The sequence below is a fragment of the Alosa alosa genome, chromosome 16 (assembly GCF_017589495.1).
Source record: "Alosa alosa isolate M-15738 ecotype Scorff River chromosome 16, AALO_Geno_1.1, whole genome shotgun sequence".
NCBI classification, from domain to species: domain Eukaryota; kingdom Metazoa; phylum Chordata; class Actinopteri; order Clupeiformes; family Clupeidae; genus Alosa; species Alosa alosa.
This window is the reverse complement of record NC_063204.1, coordinates 14717442-14737541: the sequence shown is the minus strand read 5'-3', so window position 1 is coordinate 14737541 and position 20100 is coordinate 14717442. Positions and strand designations below refer to the sequence as shown.

Here is a 20100-nt window from a genome sequence, read left to right as displayed (position 1 = left end):
GGCTTATGGTATAGTACTGATGCATGCCAGCGAATTGAGGGAAGCCAATTTCTGGAGTTTCATTTATTTCTATAGACTTCTGAAGTTCATCTACAAAAAAAAACTGCCATCTTTGCCCATAAGGATCTGGTATATTGTGATTTTTCTTATGGGAAAATAACATGGGGATTTTGAATTATCGAACCTGTTAAATTCTCGTGGGAACAAAGAAGTCTGAAATGCAGATGTTTTACTCTACACACCTTTGTCCTCTGCTTTCGAATGGGTACTGTACATTTCAGTATGTTAAGACAGCAAAATTTGCAGTGCAAATGGCCATAGGTAGTTATCTTTGATTAACACTCGGATCTCCTCTATGGGCTAAGATGGCAGCTTTGGGTACTTTTTGGAGGCAAACTTCAGAGGTCTATTGGGAGCAGGTGATGATGATGATAAGCAAAGCTGAATACTATGCAAATGAGGAGTGCATTTTGTGAACGACTGCCAATCAGGTGTTGATGGCTGGTAAATTGCCGGTTCATGGCATTGTTTGGTTTGTTAATTTGATTAACAACACAACAGCTTGGAGGACTTTGTAAGGTTTTCTTGTTGTTCCTGGCACATTAAACATTTAATCATGGGCTTTACTATGACCAGATAACCAACTAGCTTGCTAATTCTGTCTATCACAGACCATGAAATACCCACAGCGTGTGAAGATAACATTTTACGCTGCTGTCATGTCGTAACTGGTACACTACCAAAACCAAACTGAGTGCTTTACCGTGAGTGTGTGTGTGTGTGTGTGTGCGTGTATATATATATATATATATATATATATATATATATATATATATATATCTTATTATATATATATATATATATATATATATATATATATATATATGTGTGTGTGTGTGTGTGTGTGTGTGTGTGTGTGTGTGTCTGATTAAACTATGAATGAATGTGTAGACCAGAGTGTATGGAATCTTTATGATGTTTATGAAATGTTTCAGGTCAGCATGTCTGCATATATGTGTGTGTTATGCAAAAGCATCATCTTCGTGCATATATATTTTGTGTGTGTACCGGATTCTTCCTTGCTGCGCGGCTGATGGTAGGAGATCTGCTGTTAATGGACTTGCTGTGGACAGGACTCTTTGTGGGGGTGCATGAGGCTGAATCCACCCCCGACCCGTTCAGCGTGGACACACTCATCACAGTGGACATCATTGAGTTGATGGAGGAGAGGTCCACCCCATATGTCTCCTCCAGCATGTCATCAGCACCCGCTGCCCCATTCTCAGTGCTCATTGCTGTATCTCTTCTCCCTAGAAAAGGTTATGTGGATTAGTGACACATGCACTTTTGGACAGAACACAAGTGTTGTGATGTACTGGGAGTGGATGCTAGTAGGTGTTGGTATTGTCTGCACAATCTGATTGCACAGATCTGGACAATCACAACAACCACTCCACGGCATTTCTCAAGTTTCTCACCTCTGTGGCTACATTTAGATGTGGCCGGCTATTTTCATGAAAGGACATTTCACCCTCTCCGTTTTCAAAAAAAATAACATTGTGCACAGCTTCAGTAAGTTTTCAGAAAAGTTTTTGTTTACACTAATCCCAGTATATATGCCGTAAAGAGCATGCCAAACCTTTAGGTGGCAGTGTAACGAGAAGCTCAAGCCCACATTAGCCAATCAGAATCCCAAAAATAACAGCAACAAATCACTTCCTCTTTGGAACAAAATATAAACATAGGTCGCACTTTTTCTGGCACATACTGTGACGTCAGCTGCCTAAAACTCAGTTTTTCTCATTTTACATGCAAATTTGCAAACAAAAGTTTTCCGAAATCTCCACTCTGGCCGTTATTTTCAGACGAGAATTCTCCATTTGCGTGTAAACGAATAGCACAAACGAAGGAAAATGTCTCCATTTTTCAAAATAACCATGTACGTGTAAACAGGGTCTGTGTCTCTGAAATGTGTTGCATGAGCCAGAGTGGCACACCTGACATTAATGCAACTATAATTATGGCTTGGCTCTGCTCTGCTTGTTATCTACACCCTGATAAAGGCCGGAAGGCCGATACACGTTGGTGTATGTTAATACTTTAGCCCTAAAAAATAAAGCCTTTCCAACATTTACAATCCTACCCAGTGCCTGGATATGGAAATGTTTCCTCTCCTTGGTAATGAACACTTGACCCTTCCAAGAGCACCAGGGGATACCTGCACTCCAGTTCTCCTTTGTCCTTTCTCACCTCTGTGTTCAACTAGGTCTTCTGTGTGGAGGTCATTGCACTTTTCTTCTGGTTCCTCCTCTCTGGTGGTCATTGTGAGAGCAGCTTCCTCCCCTAGCAACTTGTCCTCTGGACCATTCTCCATCACTACAGAAAATAAAGGAGACGTAGGAAGGAAACAGAGAAAAATAATAGACTGAAAACGCAGAAATTATGGACTTGGAAAACACACACACACACACGCACACATATACGAGTTTGTAAAAGGCACAAGCTGTGTCCTCTATCCTCCTTGTCACATCACAACAGCATCAGCACAGCCAATGCTTTACTGCTCAAACCTGTCATTCCAAAAGTGTATGTGTGTCTGTGTCTGTGTGTGTGTGTGTATTGTCCATGTTGGATTGTAGTCAGATTCTCACTCAGCCAACAGGCCCCCACAAAAAGGGACAGGAGTTAGACAACACCTCTATACAGACCCATGTACATTTATTCATACCATGCATGTACACACAAATCATGAACACACGGCACACAAAAGCACATGCACGCACGCACACACACACACCATAAAGCAAACATGCATGCGAAAACACACACACTGACACCAGTTTGCCTGTTTATCTTGGATGCATATCTATGTTTGTCATGAGAGAGAGAGAGAGAGAGAGAGAAAAGAAAGAGGTAATTCCAGGCTTCTCCTAATTGTTGTTTCCTTTTCACGGTCTAACAACAAGCTCTTCTCTGACAAGCTCTTCTCTTCACTTTTTCCTCACCAAAACGGAGACAGAAAGTATGAGAGGACATTGTTGAGCTCCCTCCTGCAGAGGCCCTGAGATGAAGCAGGCAGAAATAGTAGTAGGAATGCACTTCTATTAAGAGTGTTGGATGTTTAAATGTTTTTCAACATTTCAGTCGAGTTAAAGGAGAAATTCTGCGAGTTTTCACATAGATCTCCTTTTCTCAAGGTCACGGAGTAGGCTATTCTCGGTCTGAAAACCCCCCAAAAACAATCGTTTTACTTAGGAGTTGCTAAAGCCTGCAGTTAACATAGCCAGGCAGCACTCTGGGGGCATGTCTGTGAGCTCTCGTTGACCTTGAGAAACTGAGATTTATGTGAAAACTCGCTGGATTTCAATTGGGTAAATGAGAAGGAAGATGAGAGACAGAGGGCAAATAATTATTTTAGAATGGAGATCACTACCCAGGGAATATGTTGCATATATTGCAAAGGTTCCAACAACCTTTACTCTTCTATCAGATCTATGATACTGTGTTTTGTGTGTGTGTGTGTGTAATTGATGGCTAGGAACAGATGTAGCTCTTTCCAGCTCCCTGCTTCCATCATTCTCACTAGCACACTGCCACACCCTGACAATTGTTTGTAAAATAGGGAGTGGAGAACACAACTGAAATGCAGTTGTCCCGTTGTCTTAACGGTTCAGTAGATTGTGATTATTCAGTCCACCTAAGAAGCACTCCAACACACACACACATACACAGCTGTATAGTTTTTAATTATTCTGATGTTAACAGGTGGCTGGTAAAAAGGTCAAATAGTCCTGTGCAAAACAGACTAAACACCAGGGGGGTAAATTACACTGAAAAGGAAAAGCAGCACAAAGGATTTCAACATGCAGGTTTTCTTCTTTGACTACTTGAATTTCCAGTACCAGTTTTTTCTCCCTGGGAAAACAGGAAAAGTTTGTGTCATAGGTGTGAATGTGTGTCCATGTGAACTTTTTCTGAGGCATTCAGTGTCTGTCTGTCCCACTTTTTTTTTTTTTTTTTTTTTTTTTTTATTCCTGTTCATCTCTCCCTCCTCCAGGAAGGAAAAAGTTTCTCACCATCCCTAAATGTACCCCCTCACCCGCCATCCTCTTCTCTTCTTCCATCTACTCTCCTAACACTCCCTTGCTAGTCTCCACCACTCATGCAATCAATAGGCCCTGTCCTGACTTGCAAAACACGCACATTCACACATATGCTACCTTTGTGCACACTCAACAGCACATCATGTTCAGCCACACACATTTATCAAACTGTACAGGACTTTCAAACCCCAGGAAAGACTGCTGAGTAGTGTTCAAAAAACGTCCTTCTGTCTAATGATACAAGCCTACTAAGATGCACATTATCTAAGTAACCTGACATGTTGCTACAGTTTTACACACAGTGGCATCATCTATGCCTGTATTCTCACATGCTTGTTTTAAATGTATGGTGAACCACTGGTGCAGTAGCCTAGAAATCTAGACGCACCCTAGCGACAGCAAATTACATTTGCTTTCCACGGCTAGTCTAGCAACTCTCGGTTGGCTTGTGAGCTCGAAAAATTAAACTTCTATCAGGCCAATCAAATCGTGTATAGAGTCGTTAGGAGGGCTTAACATAATGATTGATGGCAGAGTTGCAACGATTTGGCTTGAATACCCTGCTACTTGAAAACAAAGAAGATGGATGTTGCTGCTGGCCAACAGTGTGACACGAGTTAAGCTTTTTTTAAGTTGGCAAAAGTTTGAACTAGCCAACTAGCTCAGCTGGTGGAAAAACGCATGGGACTCATAGCGCTGTCCTATTGCGTGCAGAGGGAATTTGAAATCCCGCCCCTCGGACTGAGCACTGCGAACGGTGAGTGCCCAGACCCTACATTTTAATGTGGGTCTGGCTCGTCAGGCTACTGGTGCAGCTAATTCTTGTTAAAACGTAGATAACTAATTCGAGGAGATCCATTGTTGTCTATGTATTTCGTATGTGTAGGTATTATTACAACATGTTTTTGAAACCATCTGATCAGGTTGTTATTTCTCAAAATGGAACAATTTCTGTCCTTTTTGATTGAAAATTTAAAAAAGATATATATTCTTTTATTTATAATTTCATTAAACAACCTTACATGTTTCCGTAGCGAGAGGTGTGTAGATGTGGACAAAACCCGACCTCCATGCGGTTTTGTACAGGCAGTATTACAACACTGTTTACCGTACTTCGAGTGACTGTACATTGTCATTCTCAGCACAAACATAATTTAGGTAAGATACCCTTTTCGGACAGGAGCTTATGTTTTTTTCCCGAATCCGCCGTCTTGGTTAGTAGGGAAATTATTATCAATTGGCCCATACATGTAAAGGGATGGGTGGAAATAGGGGAGTGCTCTATATACAGTAGGCTTACTATAAGCACCCACAGCATTAACCTGTATAGTTTTGGGCAGAATCAAATTCAAGAATGCTACACCTTCACGCTTCGAGTTGCATCCACACACTTAAAAGACACTTTTCCCAGACAGACTGACATATATTAAGATTGGTGTTTACAATCACCTCACACCAGGGATACCAGTTTGCTGACTGATGGACATACACTGGCTGTTGTCTCAGACAAGCATTGGCTTGCACTCCGCCTCAAGGAGACTGGGCAGGTTTTGACTAGCTGTGAGGCCCCCAAAAACTCTAGCTGTACCTACCAAACAAGAGTCAAAGAGTCACCCAAAAAAAGCAAATCAGTAGCCAGGTTTTGAGTCTATAGCTCTTTTGTGTCTATTGTGGTGGACTATGAAAGGCACCATATGTTTATTTTGCAACAACAACAAAAAAAGTATGGTGCAAAGTCTGTACCACAAATCAGGTAATACCACCTGACTGAGTAATGGGGAGTGGAGCTGACACACAAAGCTTTATCTCCACAGTTATGAGAGGGTGTAGGCACACCTGGGGAAAGAGGCTGCGTAACCCTGAGGACATTCACCAAGTCTGAAAGATTCTGCATGGCTCTGTATGTGTGTGTGTATGCATGAGTCTGTGGCCAATCAGATGGAGGGAAAGGCCTGCTGGCGGTGTTATCCTGAAAGCTTTGGAGGAGACGGTAGGACTGTGTTTAGACAACAGGATGCATCATGCACACTGACTAAGTCAGACAGCACAGCAGCCAAAGAAAAATGTGATAAAGCATATTGCAAGCCTATTAAGAAGCAAGTCAAAGAATTAGGATGGGACAGTATTGGCAAGATGGATATGGATGTATAGTTAAATGCTATCAGAGGGAAGAAAACGCAGGATGACAAAACAATCCAAATTAAAATGTACATAAGCATACTATATTCAAATGTACATAAGCATACTATATTCAAATGTACACATATGGCAAAGTGCTCCATGCTGTCTGTGCATGTAACAACAGGTCTGAGGGCAGGCATGCTGCAGGTGGTTTCAGCTGCAGGGGACAGTGTCGAGCAGTGGTGTGCATATAAGCAGTTATCGGGCGACATATTTACCCATCCACAGATACAGGTGCTAAAGATGGTCACAGATGAGCGGGGTGCAGGTCACCTCACCTCACCTCACTACACACCTCACGTGCCCAGCAAACACACACTGCTTACACTGAAAAAGGAGATGACAAGAGATGCAGTTTAGTAACAAAAATGTGCATACACACAGACGCAGATCAATAATAAAGACACACACACACACACAGGTATCTGAGCTGTTTCCCAGAAATGAGTGGTTGCTGCTTCTTTATTATAAATTGGCCATAAGAGAACTTTCACCCACAAATCAATCAGTTTTTGATGCCTGTACATTAAATAAAAACACTTCATTGTGAAACAGTCGCTCCTCTGTCTACGATTGCGAGAGAACAGGAAGGTGACAAATAGAAAGAGCAAGAATGTTCCTAGAATGTAATCTCTGGCCTCATTAAATGTGGTTATATAAAATAGTCCACCTTGGGCCATGTCAGGAGGAAAGCAGGTCAGGGATGGAGGGAGCAGACATGGAGGAGAGTGACAGAAAGACTTAGGAAGCCAACAACAGCTTATCGTCTTTAGGATGTGAGAACTGGAAAAGCTGGCGAGTGTAGAAGGAGAGGATGATGAAGTGTCTTTGTGTGTCTCACACATAAAAAGGAGGGGGGGTGAGGGAGAGAGAAAGAGAACAGTAAAAGATCAAACAGGTTGAAGAGGAACAGTCGTCAAGAACCATCATATGAGGGACAGAGTCAAAGAATGTATGTGGGGGGGGTTGGGGGGCACAGAAGACTACAGAATAAGGATGAGAGGATGAGAGAGACAGAGAGGAAGGAGGATGGGAGGCAAAGAGAGAAACAGATTATCAGATTAGTGGCTGGTAAGACTGCCTAATTGAGAGTCACAAGGGGAGTTATAGTGGGTTGATGTGGAGGAAGCATTTCAAGTTGGAACAAAGCAGACATGTTTCCAGAAAAGATTTCACACTGACAAGTAAAAGAGAGGCCTTGCAGCGATTGAATCAAATAACACCCATAACACACAGGAAGACTAGCAAACAGGGAAAAGAAGCTGACAAACATTTCATGTCCTAATCTAAAATGGAGCACCTCTTGTATGTGGCAGCCCCTAGCAATATGACAAAAAGTAGCAAAATATCCCTGCTCAAGGACACAGCCTTCAAGTACTTTTTGCATGTGTGTCAAGTTAGGGACTAAAATGTTCAAGAAGTGATAGTGCATGGCCTCTCTGCTCTGTGTAGCACATTTGTTTAAAAATGTCTGATTTACTGTTCCCATTCAGTTTAATAGGCAAAGACAACAGGTGACCGTGGTTTTAGGACAGCTGACACTAGCAGAAAGCACACAAAATGCCTTGCTATATTATGAGGAATTTACTAAGCACTCACTTCATCAGGTAAACAGTGCTCGTCACCGCCCTCCAACATTTAATTTGCGGTGCCCACAACTGAACAGTAATATTCATTCAAACACGGGCACAGTTGAATTGAGACAACATTAAAAGGATCAAGACAACATTAAAAGGAAAGCCAAAGTTGCTTCTGAGTGGTTCAAAGAAGCAGAACCGGTGCTCTGAATACTGGTACTGTTGTTTCTGAAAGTTTCTCCTATGAATGCATTTCATCACAATTTGGATTATACCTGCGGAAACATTTGACCACAAAACAGACATACACTGTTTTCACACATATGCCAGAACACCTTTGCTCTTGGGCCTAACACTTCTCTTCATAGCTTGCCTAACGGCTGCCCTGTGCCCCGCAAAATGCGTTTTTAATTCATGTGCGGTCTGTTCGTACATAAAAATGCCATGTTTAAAGCAGCACTGAAGATTTGCTATCGGATTCCCCTACAGTTGAGAAGAGCAATGATAAATTAACTTGTTAATGTAATAAATGTGCATCTTTGTAATAAACTATGAACATAACTCGGATAAAAAGTACTAAACAACTAAAGAAGAAACAAACAGACACTAATGTCTTAGTACATCAACTCCTATGACTTGTGTGCCTTCAACACATATCAAGTCTCAGGACCTGTTACTACAGAGCTTATAAGGGCAGACAGAGCATTTGTGGAAAACACAGCTGCTGAGAGTGATAAGAGGAGTGCAAATGTACGAGTGAGAAGAGCAATGCAGAAGACGGAGAGCAAGGGGGGAGTGTGTGTGTGTGTGTGTGTGTGTGTGTGTGTGTGTGTGTGTGTGTGTGTGTGTGTGTGTGTAGGTGAGAGGGAGGGGGAGAGAGAGAGAGAGAGAGAGAGAGAGAGAGAGAGAGAGAAACACTTTAGCAGTGAGAATCCTAACAGACAAGATCAGCCGGTTCTTTGTCTACATTCCAAGGAGAAGCCTGCACTCGTCTGTTCATTTGGCCCCTGCTCTGTCAACCACAGCTCATCAAGGACAATGAGAAAGGGAGGAGGTACACTAGGAAGGGAAATCTTTATCAGAATTAAAGAGCATGTCGAGAAACCTAATAGAAGGCACAAATATGACTAAACCAACCCCACTGCTTTAAATTCAAGCAAGAAACTACACAACGTATACAGAATACAAGAATTGATAATGGCAAATGGCCTGTTTGAACTGAACATTGTGCAACAACCTAATACACTTCCCAGTTTGCCTACCCACATTCTCTCTAAAACGTGAAACCTTCTTGAAAGTGAGACATCTTGCGCATGCTTGCCAGTCAGCACTTTTTCCTTTTCTCCTTCTAAAGCTGCAGAAATGAGACATCTAAACAGGAAACAAACTGCTAACAATAATTGAAGTCATCTGATGCACAGTCATAGACTGTGGCTGCAACAGGGAACTCTGGTCACATGCAACCACCCTGCTGAAATGCCTGGCACAGCTCATCTATAATGTCATCTATCGGGAGCAAAGAATTAGCTATACAATTTTTTTTCTTATGAGTGCACTGATCTCAACAGACATTTCATTTTATTCATCCTTTTAAGACCTCAGAGACGGGCAGAAACGGGTAGTTTCTTTTGACCAAAAGGCATAACTAAGTGTAAGTACAATTCCCTGCCTGTTGTGGTGAATGTAGGGCCACTGGTCATCCTGTTGTTTCTACAGCACAGTATTTCTAAAACATTCAGATAATTTGCCCAAAGCTCTATGTGATGATGCAATAAGTTTCCTTTCCATCTGAATACCATATTCAGCTAGCTCTTAACCTATACACTAGTTGCAGTTACTCATCCCTAAACTTAATTTTTAAGCATCTGCTATGTCAAATCTGCTAGAATCTCTTAAATGATAGAAATGCTGTCTGGGAAGACTTCAGTTTATGAGGACCATTGGGTGGATTCAGCCATTTGCTTGGCCTTTGGAACATGTGCAATCATTGCACTGCAATGTAGCTCTTATCCCAGTGAGCAGAATACAGGCTTGCTTCCCTTCTATCCTTCTTACCCATCTCCAGAATGAAGTCTCTCACTCAATCCTCCACCCACTCCTTCCTACATCTCTCTCTCTCTCTCTCTCTCTCTCTCTCCCTGTTCTGGAGGCTATTATAGCTGTGTAGGACACAATTTGGTCTCACTGTAGTGTCCACCATTACTCTGACAGTTGTCTGTCTGCACAACAAATGGTACATTCATTCAGAAGCTGCAGTGACAGCTCAACTCCATAAATTCGGGGGCCCAGCCAAGGGCCAGGGGCTCCCCCCACCCAAACCCAGGCAGCAACCAGGCAACAAGCAGCAGCCCTATCCACAGCAAAGGGGCAAAAAGGTCTGTCCAAAACTTGTTTCATCTAAAGCTAGGAAAGACTTAAAATGACAAGCGGTAGTGAAGGCTAACTGTTGAGTCACCTTGCATTGCCTGTGTTGGGCTAAAAAAAAGTTTCATTCAAACAAAAAACTACTGCAGCAGACAGCCAACTAGCACGTACATTCACGATTTTAAGAGAAATGTAAAAACAGTCCACAGTTAAAACAGTATACAACTAGCAGTGAAATGTAAACCTGGTCAACTCCATGTCAACTCCTATACAAAATGGAGAAGAATATAAATAAAATGGATAAAATAAAAGTAATAATAGTTAATAATAATTCAATTAAACCAATAAAATAAGATAAATAAGTATAGATACTCATAAAAATATGAATAATTGGCACAGTAACTTAACATATAATGAAATCATGGATGATCAAAGAAACAGTGTTACTTTAAATTAATTCATGTACTCCTCTGTGCATTGAGCCACTGGTGCTTGTGTATCGTTTTGCCAAGTTCATTAAATCAACATTAGTTCTTGCATGTCAGTATTAACACATTGCATCATATACAAATCAGAACCCATAATGTTAAAATTGTATTTGATTGATACTGACAGCCATTTAGCTATTTCCTTTGAGAGAATTGACACATCGCTGGCAGCGAGTCTAAATGCGCGAAAATACACAAACACCAAAAAAGCAGTGCATTGCCAGAACAAATCAGTGATGTACTTTGGAGAAATCATTTGTACTTAATATCATCCTTTAAAGGGGTTAAAGTTTGTCTGGCAGAATCCGATGAACCTTCAGCCACTTTGAATTTGCTCTGCAAACTGTCAACGTCATCATATCATAATCTGCACTGCAAGTTAATAAGGGTTACTGACGCATACGATCACTCCAATAAATCTGTGTTGTTTCTACCTAATAGGAACTGATTCTAATATGACCTATGATTGTGCAATACTCCGCAGTTGGTTACTATAATATCAGGTCTATTAGGTATGCTAAACTTTATTTTATTGAGTAACATCACCTTATCTACGACAGGTGAAGGCTAAACTAAGATGCTGACTAGGGCCACTACTCTGTGTTCCAACAAGCCTGTTTTTGAGATGAGGAAATCACTGGAGGGGATGGGGGAGCATCCATGGAGAAAGAGGCAGAGACGCCTCTCACACAGCCCCATAATAGGGCTCTTTGTAAAGCCAAGAAGAATACACCCTTCATGAGGATGAAGACTGAGGCTATCCCTCTGTCAGACACACACTCGGAAAGACACACACAGTTTCATGCAGTGACCACACATGATTTGTGCTTGTGTGAAACTTTTTTTCCTTCCTTAAGGGAGACAGTCACTTGTGGGGGCTGGGAGACAGAAAACCACTGGACAGTCGCAGTGTCATCAATTGCTGAAGCAAGTAGTGTTCAATGTTCTTTTATTTAAGACAGAGTACAATACATAATACTTTCACAAACTTGTCTCCCACCTTTCTCCTCTTTGCTATTTTAAACACTTCATTCTTTATACCGGTAGTTGTATCACATACAAAAGAAATAGAAAAACAAAAAACAAAAACAACCCATGAACAATCTGGATTCTCCTCTTTTCTATGGTTACCCTTCTCCCATCTTGGGCTAGTGCCTGCATGTTACTTGACTACGAGTGAAGATGCAGACCAAAGTTCAAGGCAAAAACATCAACCAAATGTTGAGCAGCAGAAGTTTACACCCACCCAAGTTTGAACACGCCCCCCAGTACTGTCCCCCTCCTCTACCTATCCAGAATGCTATGTACTCTTTTTTTCTTTTTTTTTTCTTTGCTGTTGCCCGATTGGCAACAAAGTCCGGCAGGCTTTTACTGGGACCATCCATCGTACCTTCAGGGATTAAAATGGAGTCAGCTCCACACATCCACAATGAAAGAACGTCCTAGACAGTAACCTATAGCATGGACTATGTTTAGATGTAGCAGTTTAGATGTAGCAGACGAAAAAAGTTAGAGTAAGGACTCAGGAATCATCACATCTCTATTAGGCTACCCCAAAATAGTCATCCCACAAAAATGGCCAAAAGTAGTCATGACAAGAACATACAGACAATGCATGTTAAGTGCTATGTTCCACAGCTATAAAAAATAATCTTTTGTCCTTTTGTGTTCCTTGATAGTAGCTTCTGCAGCATTCGGTAATCAACTGTACAGACTTCTCCAAGCAAGATGGCCGGAAGAAGAACTGAGACTGCACAAAACACTCTTTTTTTTATAACCTTTCTGTACACTCACAAAGTTAAAAATACTTCCCCAAGCCAAGTGTTATATACTTTTGTGTTGTAAATGCATATTCTAATCTTACTCAAAACTACTCCGACTGACGTTGTTAACATACCCAATGAGTTTACACTCTTTATCATCTAAAAATAGACCCTAGGTTGTTGTTACCACCAAGCTCTTCCTTTAATAAGCAACACGAAAGAACAAAAGGAGTGATTGTGAAACTCATCCCCGAAATGTGCACAACTCCATTACAGAGCTGCCACACTATCCCTCCTAACTGATCCTCTCCCAACCCCCACCCTCCACTCCTGCTGCAGCTGTGCAAAGCGATGCTCTTGAGAATAACTATGTGTGTGTGTGTGTGTGTGTGTGTGTGTGTAAGGGAGGTGTGTGATCACCTTCCATCCTGACCAAAAGAGGAACAACCTGACTGCGGGCATGTACTATGGTTACCATGGAGATGAGGTGTCCCATGTTTACGGAGCAAACAATACTACCTTTTCAGCCAAAGGAGAGCATGTGTGTGGCAAAGATGTGGCAGCAATACAAGGAATCTAAGTGATACATTGAAAGCATCTTTAAAGAAGCTATACTGACTAAATTTAGACTCAAACTTGCAGTTTGTCTCAGTCATTTTCTATTGTCGTGGTTATAAGCCTGGTTCAACTCAGGTTAGCAGGAATGTTAGCCTCTCACCTGTGTTTCTCAAATAGCCTTCAAAAAAACCCAGCTCCACATGGACCACAATGTATAAATGAATGTGTGTTGGAGTACTTCTAGTTTTGGTGGAGTATAAAGTACATCTCCAGGTCGCGTATGGCTGCAGCTGCTGTGTTTGCCCCTTGCTAATCTAGCAACCAGGGTATTGGAATGCCAGTCTGGCTGCTACTGGTGCCTAATAGGCAAGGGGTAGTATCTGGCTGCTATTGAGGCCTAAAGGGGTAGTATTCAAATCTCTGCTGACAAATGATGGTCAATTTATGATTAATTACAATAAATGGGTCACATATACGCCATTTAAAAAGCATTGTATTAAACTAGCAAGCAAACTGTAACAGCCAACACACATGACTTGCAAACACCACCAACAACACAACAGAGCTTTTAAGAATCAACCTGCAACAAACAACAATTGTGAACATTTAGGCTACCCGTCAGAATACTGCTGCTGCTACAGGTCTAGAGGCATCTATTTTTTTCACAAAAAAAAACAAAATTGTTCACTCATTGATACTTGCCACTTTCCCATTCCCACCAATGGTACAGAACAAAAAATCCAAGCCACAACAATGGATAGTGACTGTGCTGTCTGTGATATGAATGAAACATCACAAACGGCACTATCTTTCTAGGAAAGATCATTGCAAATTCATTCCAGGATATTCCCATCAACTGATCATGGGTGAATGTACAAAAACAAACTGGTTGGACGAAGCTACACTGTTCTGCACCCCCAAACACTGTCCAAGAGTCTTCCTCTGTCTCTTCTCTATTCTCCTCCCACCCTCCCATCCATCCATCCATCCATCCTCACTGCACAGCTCCGCTCCACTCCACGTCACTGCACCGCTCCACTCAGCAACAAGTGCTGTCTGTGAATAACACCCCTCCCCCCTACCCGGCTAAACTCCAGAAGGTATTGCAAATCCTCAGCCTATGAACAACAGCCAGCTGACAAAACTGTTTAGTCAGCAAAGACAAACTTTGAAGGAGGGAGAAAGAGAAGAGACGGACAGAACAAGAAATTGCACAGAGAGAACAAAACAGGAAAAAAAGAGCAGTCACAGACTCAGCCGAGTCTCCCTCTCTATCAGTCTCTCAGATCATCGAGTTACCCAGGCAATGATAAACTTGGCCTACTTACTGAAAGCAATGAGTTCATAGAAAACTGTAAAACAGGTTAAAAACCAGTCACAGTGCCAAAAGAAACAATTATGCATACAAATAATAATCTCTTATGTAATACTCAGGAACTACACTTTGGTTTGAAATTGAGTAAACTAGGCATACAAACAATGCATGTAGCCCTAAAGGCTAAGCAGAGAATGGACTTTCTCCACATATACTGTAGAGAGAAAATGAACAAATTAGGACACACGTGAAGAAGGTGAGGCTTCACTCAGGGCTATTGTTTCTACACATCCTCTGTCTCTTCCTCCTTCAGCTCAGTTTCCTGACACCATGTGCTCCTGTCCCCTTCATATTTCGAGGTCATGTGCTCCTAGGTCGATCCACCAGAACTGTGTAACATTTCCTTTCTTTCCTTGCACCCTCCTTTGTGCTTGCTCACTAGTCTAATGTCTGACTCTTACACACTCCAACCCCCTCTCTCTCCTATTTAACAAGGTAGGATTGCATTTTATCCCCCTCTTCTCTCCCATCCCTTTTTCCTCTGCCCTCTACCACTGAAGCCAGCATTCTTTCACACTAGAGATAGCAGTCGATTTAGACTTTGAACCTCTAGTAAACACCTATTTTATTTGAAGGTTGTCGCAGGGAAGGGGGTTGGGAAGGGGTGAGCTAGGAATGGAGGAAGAAGGAAGAAGGTTTAACACCCTGTCTTTGAACTGGTGAACAAGTTGTCACCAAGAAGTGTCATAACAAGTGTCCATAACAATCTGCCATTCACAACAGTGACACAATTATTTCTTCCTCATAGTACAAAGGAGCATTTCCTGGCACTCTCACACCCAGACATGCTTGGACTCAAAGGCAAAACACCATTATCAAAAATAAAATTCAGCAATATTCCATACAGCTCTATGCATCTATATTTCATGGGATAAATAGGATAGATAATTCATGGATAAATGCAATCCATGCATAAAATTCACAAAATGGTAAACACTATATGTTCACTATGCAGCTAGTTGCACATAGTATAGTTTAGTATAACATGCACCCAAAATAAATTTAAATACATTTTATATAAGTTATTCACATAAGGCAAAAAAAAATGACACCTCATGAAACCTACAGTAAAAAGGGCAAATGTCAAAGGTGAATTCCTATAGCAGGCAGAAACCTTAAGCAGACCCCAACTAAAAATAAGTTATCCATCAGCTTAAAGTTGGACTGCAGAGATAGGCCATGGTTGTACATTATAGTTCAAATAATAGATATATATATACAGGACAAGAACTGCTACAGCCAATTAAAAGACTTCAAAACAAACACAGGCCTTTCAAAAAATATTGCAGCTGACTGCAGGTGATGAATGGAAATAAGTGAGAGTCTAAACACATGATTCCGTTAACCCCTGCATGTGTAATTAGTGTCTTATAGAAATGAAACCTTTCATACTGACTGACTGACTGACTGACTTTATTTGAAGTTCCAACTTCCACTAAAGTTCCAACTTAAACTAAAGTTCTATTAGCTTTAAATGCAATACAATTTCATCCACTCTGTTGCCAGGGTATTACAAACAATAGAGTACCAGAACCATGGTGCTGCCGTGGTTGCAATTTGGCTGGATCTAAACAATAAAACTAACAAGCCATGACCATAGATGACCGTAGTTTCTTAAACTATTTAAAACATTAGTATATATTTTTACACTGCCAGATAGCAAGAGACTGGTGGACCACTGTCTGTCCACTCCGGGCAGATCTGGTGGTCTGCTGGTGTTTTGCTCATCAATTTTCTGGGAGTCCACTAGCAGGTTGGTGACAAACACCCAACCGTTTTTTATAGTCCAAACAGTTTTTAGTTTTTTCAGTTGTAACAGCAAACCACTGTGACACACCACTAACGCAAACCACTGGTGGTCTAATATCTGCAAATCTGATTTTATCTACATGGATAGTAAACAAAAATAAAAAACAAATGATGTCTCCCAATTTCCTAAATCGTGCCCACTCGTTCATTATCAACGGAAAAAGATGCCATGAGCAAAACCTTTTTTCTGGTTCTGGTTTTCTAGCATCCCTGCACACAGTAGCCTAGTGAGTCCAGTGCCTAAGCACCTCTCTCCCAAACCTCCAAAAACCTGAAAGCGTGGACTTACACTAACATAGCCTACTAGACAAAACTTGTTTAAAGTGTTTAAATGGATTCCAGAGAAAGTTAGGGCGGCCTATTGTTGCTTAAAGTCTACTTGGTTACTCCATGGGCAACTAAATTAACTCATAAAATGGAGACATAGGAGTCGGTCTTTAATGACAGGTCGCACAAAGCAGCGCTGCTGATGTAGGCCTCCGATGTACAGTGTAGAATTTCGTAATGGAATGCGAAGTGCTCATCCGGATCTGTTCTCTTCCCTCATCCTAAATTGACTGGAGTTCGTATGCAGGACATCTTTTCATGTGCAGCCCTCCTCCAAAATAAGCTAAATTTAAAAACTGAAAAACCTAATACCTGCACTGAAAATGACTGTAGAAAACCAACCAAAATCCCCACACATCTACACGTAATTAAGCATGATGGTGCTTTATGCAACTCATGGAGCGAGTTGGGCTCGCCACGTTTACCTAAAGCAGAGTAGGCTACTGCCGTGCACTGCTCTTGCGCTCTTGAATAGCACCGGCAACGCGAGAGGCGCTGCACAAGGGACAGAGGAAAAATGCCTAGCAACCATTACCTAACAGCTCGAGCTATGTGTCTGTTCACGTTACCCCAGAGACCAGGAGTCATCCATTCCTCCAGTCCATCACTACATGTCTCATCAGCTAGTAAAATGTGAAAAACACAAAAAAAATCTCAAAGCGTATCTATTTAAACGTTAAGTGTTAAAAAAAATTGTGATGCGCTACAACCCATAATAAAAGTTTACTAACACAAGTAGCAGTACGCTAATCAGTAGTATCCGCTAATTTACAATTACTTACGTCCCATATTGTCGCCAATCATTGTCAATAATCAAATCCACATTTAATATGCCAATGTACCAGACGTTAACTTGGGTAGTGTGGCTTTCTAGGTGAGAGATGGACGTTAGATTGACAAAATAAGTAACCCACGCTGTTCGAACATGCGTTCAAATAACAGTTAATATTAGCCACCCGATGGATTTTTTACTAAAAACCAGCCAAGGCCAAACAGAAACTCTACGCATGTCAACTAGCCAGCTAAGTTGTTGATTCGATCAAAGTGCACGAAGATATGGATGCTCCGTGCAACACTAGCAGCTAGTTAGCTAGCTGTTAGACTTTGAACCTTCAGTTGCAGCCCCCATCACAAACTTACAGGAAGCGCAACAGTTTAAATCGGTGTTTACGACTGAATCAACTAAATCAATAAAGTCACTTAAAAATGGCGATAACGTGTGAGAAGAGAACGTGTCAAATTCCAATGCTTGTTTTTTTCTCTCGTTTTTTTTTTTTGACCAAGGAGCATCAAGCCCTCGGAGGAAAAAAACAAACTAGGAAGCGAGCGAACAGGAGTTGAGAAAACTCAATGCCACCACTTCGCTTAACTGTACCTTAGTTAAAATCTTGCCATTTCATTGTCCCGTTATATTTAAATTAAAATACATGTTCAGATAAACAAATAAGCGATTTAAAAGAGTAATCCGCGAGCGACTTACGTCTGACTTTGTTGGGGTTGGGCTGCTTACGCCGAGACATACTGATGATGGTGAATAGAGATGATGGGCTGAGGGGAAAAAAGGAACAGGCAAACTTGTTCCGGAAAGCAATCAAAATGGCGATACTAAAGATGTGCAAAGTTAGTCAACTTTGAAATGTTCCTCTCCTTTCCAAATACTGCAAACCGAAATAATGAAATTAATCGACGTAAGAGAGGAAGACACTTTCCTCGCCCGTCCTCAAAGCGCCGTTCTCTGCCCCTAAACCTGATAAGTAAGTGGCCACATCACGTGTTGCTCCTGCTAGTCTCCAAGGGGACGTGTAACTGAGGCTGCCTCGTAGGTAGACTCGAGGCATTAGCATCTCTAGGACGTTGAGAGGGTGCGGGGCGTGAAGAAAGTTTCTGACAGTGCAGTGGAACGCCATCCTTCGTTGTCAGTACAAGTTATCTAAAATTTTAAGTTCATTTTAGGCCTGTTTTAATGCACGGGTTGTTGACATTATTGCCCATAACGGTCTATTCAATGCTTTCTTATCAGTCGTCAATTCAAGTTGGAATGGATGAGAGATCTCTAACGTTACACGATGATGCGATGTTTTTAGGACGTGAGGCTGGCCTATTCAGGCATCTTTCTTATTCAATTAGGCAAGTCTATGCCACTAGTCTAACTACACAAATAGTGAAGAGTTAGGCTGCTTTGTATGGCTATAGAAAGTTGTACAGCTGTTAGATGGAGAGAGGTAGGCTTGATGAAAATTGCTTAGCAAACCATATAGCCTAGTAGCCTAACACACACGCACGTGTCAGACACACACACAGGCTGGTGTAGACCTGTCCCTTCTGAAGGCCAATAACAGCAGTGTGCTGCCCAACTGTTGTAGCATGAACATTGCACACTTTTAAAGGTTGTATCAGCGATTCATTGTAGCCCCAAAAAGACCAAAGACCATTCTTTCCTAACGATCCGCTAGCTGCCCGCCAGCATAAGCAGGCCGTCAAAAACGCGTTTATGTAGGCAGCCTCCTCTGAGATCTGCGCACAAAAACAATTACTATACAACAAGTGTTGCCAACCACTCACTAATTTAACATAATCTGCCATTCAGGGCCGCGATGGCTTGGGTAAATCAAAGCCTAATAATATTGGCAATAATAATGCCCTTCACAGTGCCATTCATGGTATTTTTAGTGCATGTTTACATTTAACAAGGCAAATAAAAGCAACAGTTTTTCATGCAGTAGCCTATTTTTCTTTATTGGGTTTTACATGCATTTCATATTGCATGGCTATGCTGGTTGCTAGAGAAATCATGTTGGAAGAATCTCCATAGAGTGCTGCTGTTCACTGGGTGCTATGTTGTTTTTTATGTCTTTTAATTATTACTTTTTAAACACTTTTGCGCTTTTATGTTTTTATATACTATTACCTTGTGTGTTTTATGTTTTCTTTTTTATTCTTTACTTTTTAAACTATTCTTTGGGCATTACCCGTCTATGCTTTTATTAGCTATTCCAGTTTGGTTTTGTTTATGTAACACTCATTGAATGACCTCTGTGTATAAAATGCACTACATGAATAAACTTGACTTGACAATATTGTAGATGTTGCTAGGATAATCGAGATGGTTGTTTGGTTGTTGCTAGTGTAGATATGGTGGTTGCTATGTTAAATAAAGTGGTTGCTATGCTGGTTGTCAGGGTAATCATGTTGATTGCTGTGGTGGTTACCAGGTTGACATTATTGAGTGGTTATTAGGTTGTTGCTAGGGTAGTTGAGGTGGTTGCTAGATTGTTGCCAAGGTAGATATGGTGATTGCTATGTTAAATAAAGCATTTACTATGTCGGTTGCTAGGGTAATTGTGTTGGTTGCTATGGTGGTTGCTTGGTTGACATTATGGTGGTGGTAGCTAGGATTTGGGTTTGTTGCTATGGTGTTGCTAGGGTAGATATGGTGGTTGCTATGCTAAATAAAGCAGATTCTATGCTGGTTGCTAGGGTAATCATGTTGGTTAATGTAAGACCTGTATGGTATTCAGTGTTAGAATCTGTTACACCTATAATGTTTGTCCAGTG

General features: G+C 41.3%; 1 protein-coding gene across 4 annotated transcripts in view; it reads right to left on the bottom strand.

The window, feature by feature from the left end:
- rreb1a (ras responsive element binding protein 1a) overlaps window positions 1-18345 on the bottom strand; it is a 37842-nt gene extending 19497 nt beyond the window's left edge. For 2 of the 4 annotated variants that reach the window (XM_048266719.1, XM_048266722.1), the window contains exons 1-3: window positions 18026-18345; window positions 2251-2376; window positions 1069-1310 (exon numbers count right to left, since the gene is read on the bottom strand). In XM_048266719.1, coding sequence (XP_048122676.1) covers window positions 1069-1310; window positions 2251-2376; window positions 18026-18065 — 408 coding nt within the window. In that variant the 5' untranslated portion in view covers window positions 18066-18345. Of the gene's footprint in view, window positions 1-1068; window positions 1311-2250; window positions 2377-5552; window positions 5692-6502; window positions 6612-18025 lie in introns of all 4 variants that reach the window. The other 2 variants (XM_048266721.1, XM_048266720.1) reach the window with 2 other exon arrangements.
- Window positions 18346-20100: the final 1755 nt, after the last annotated feature.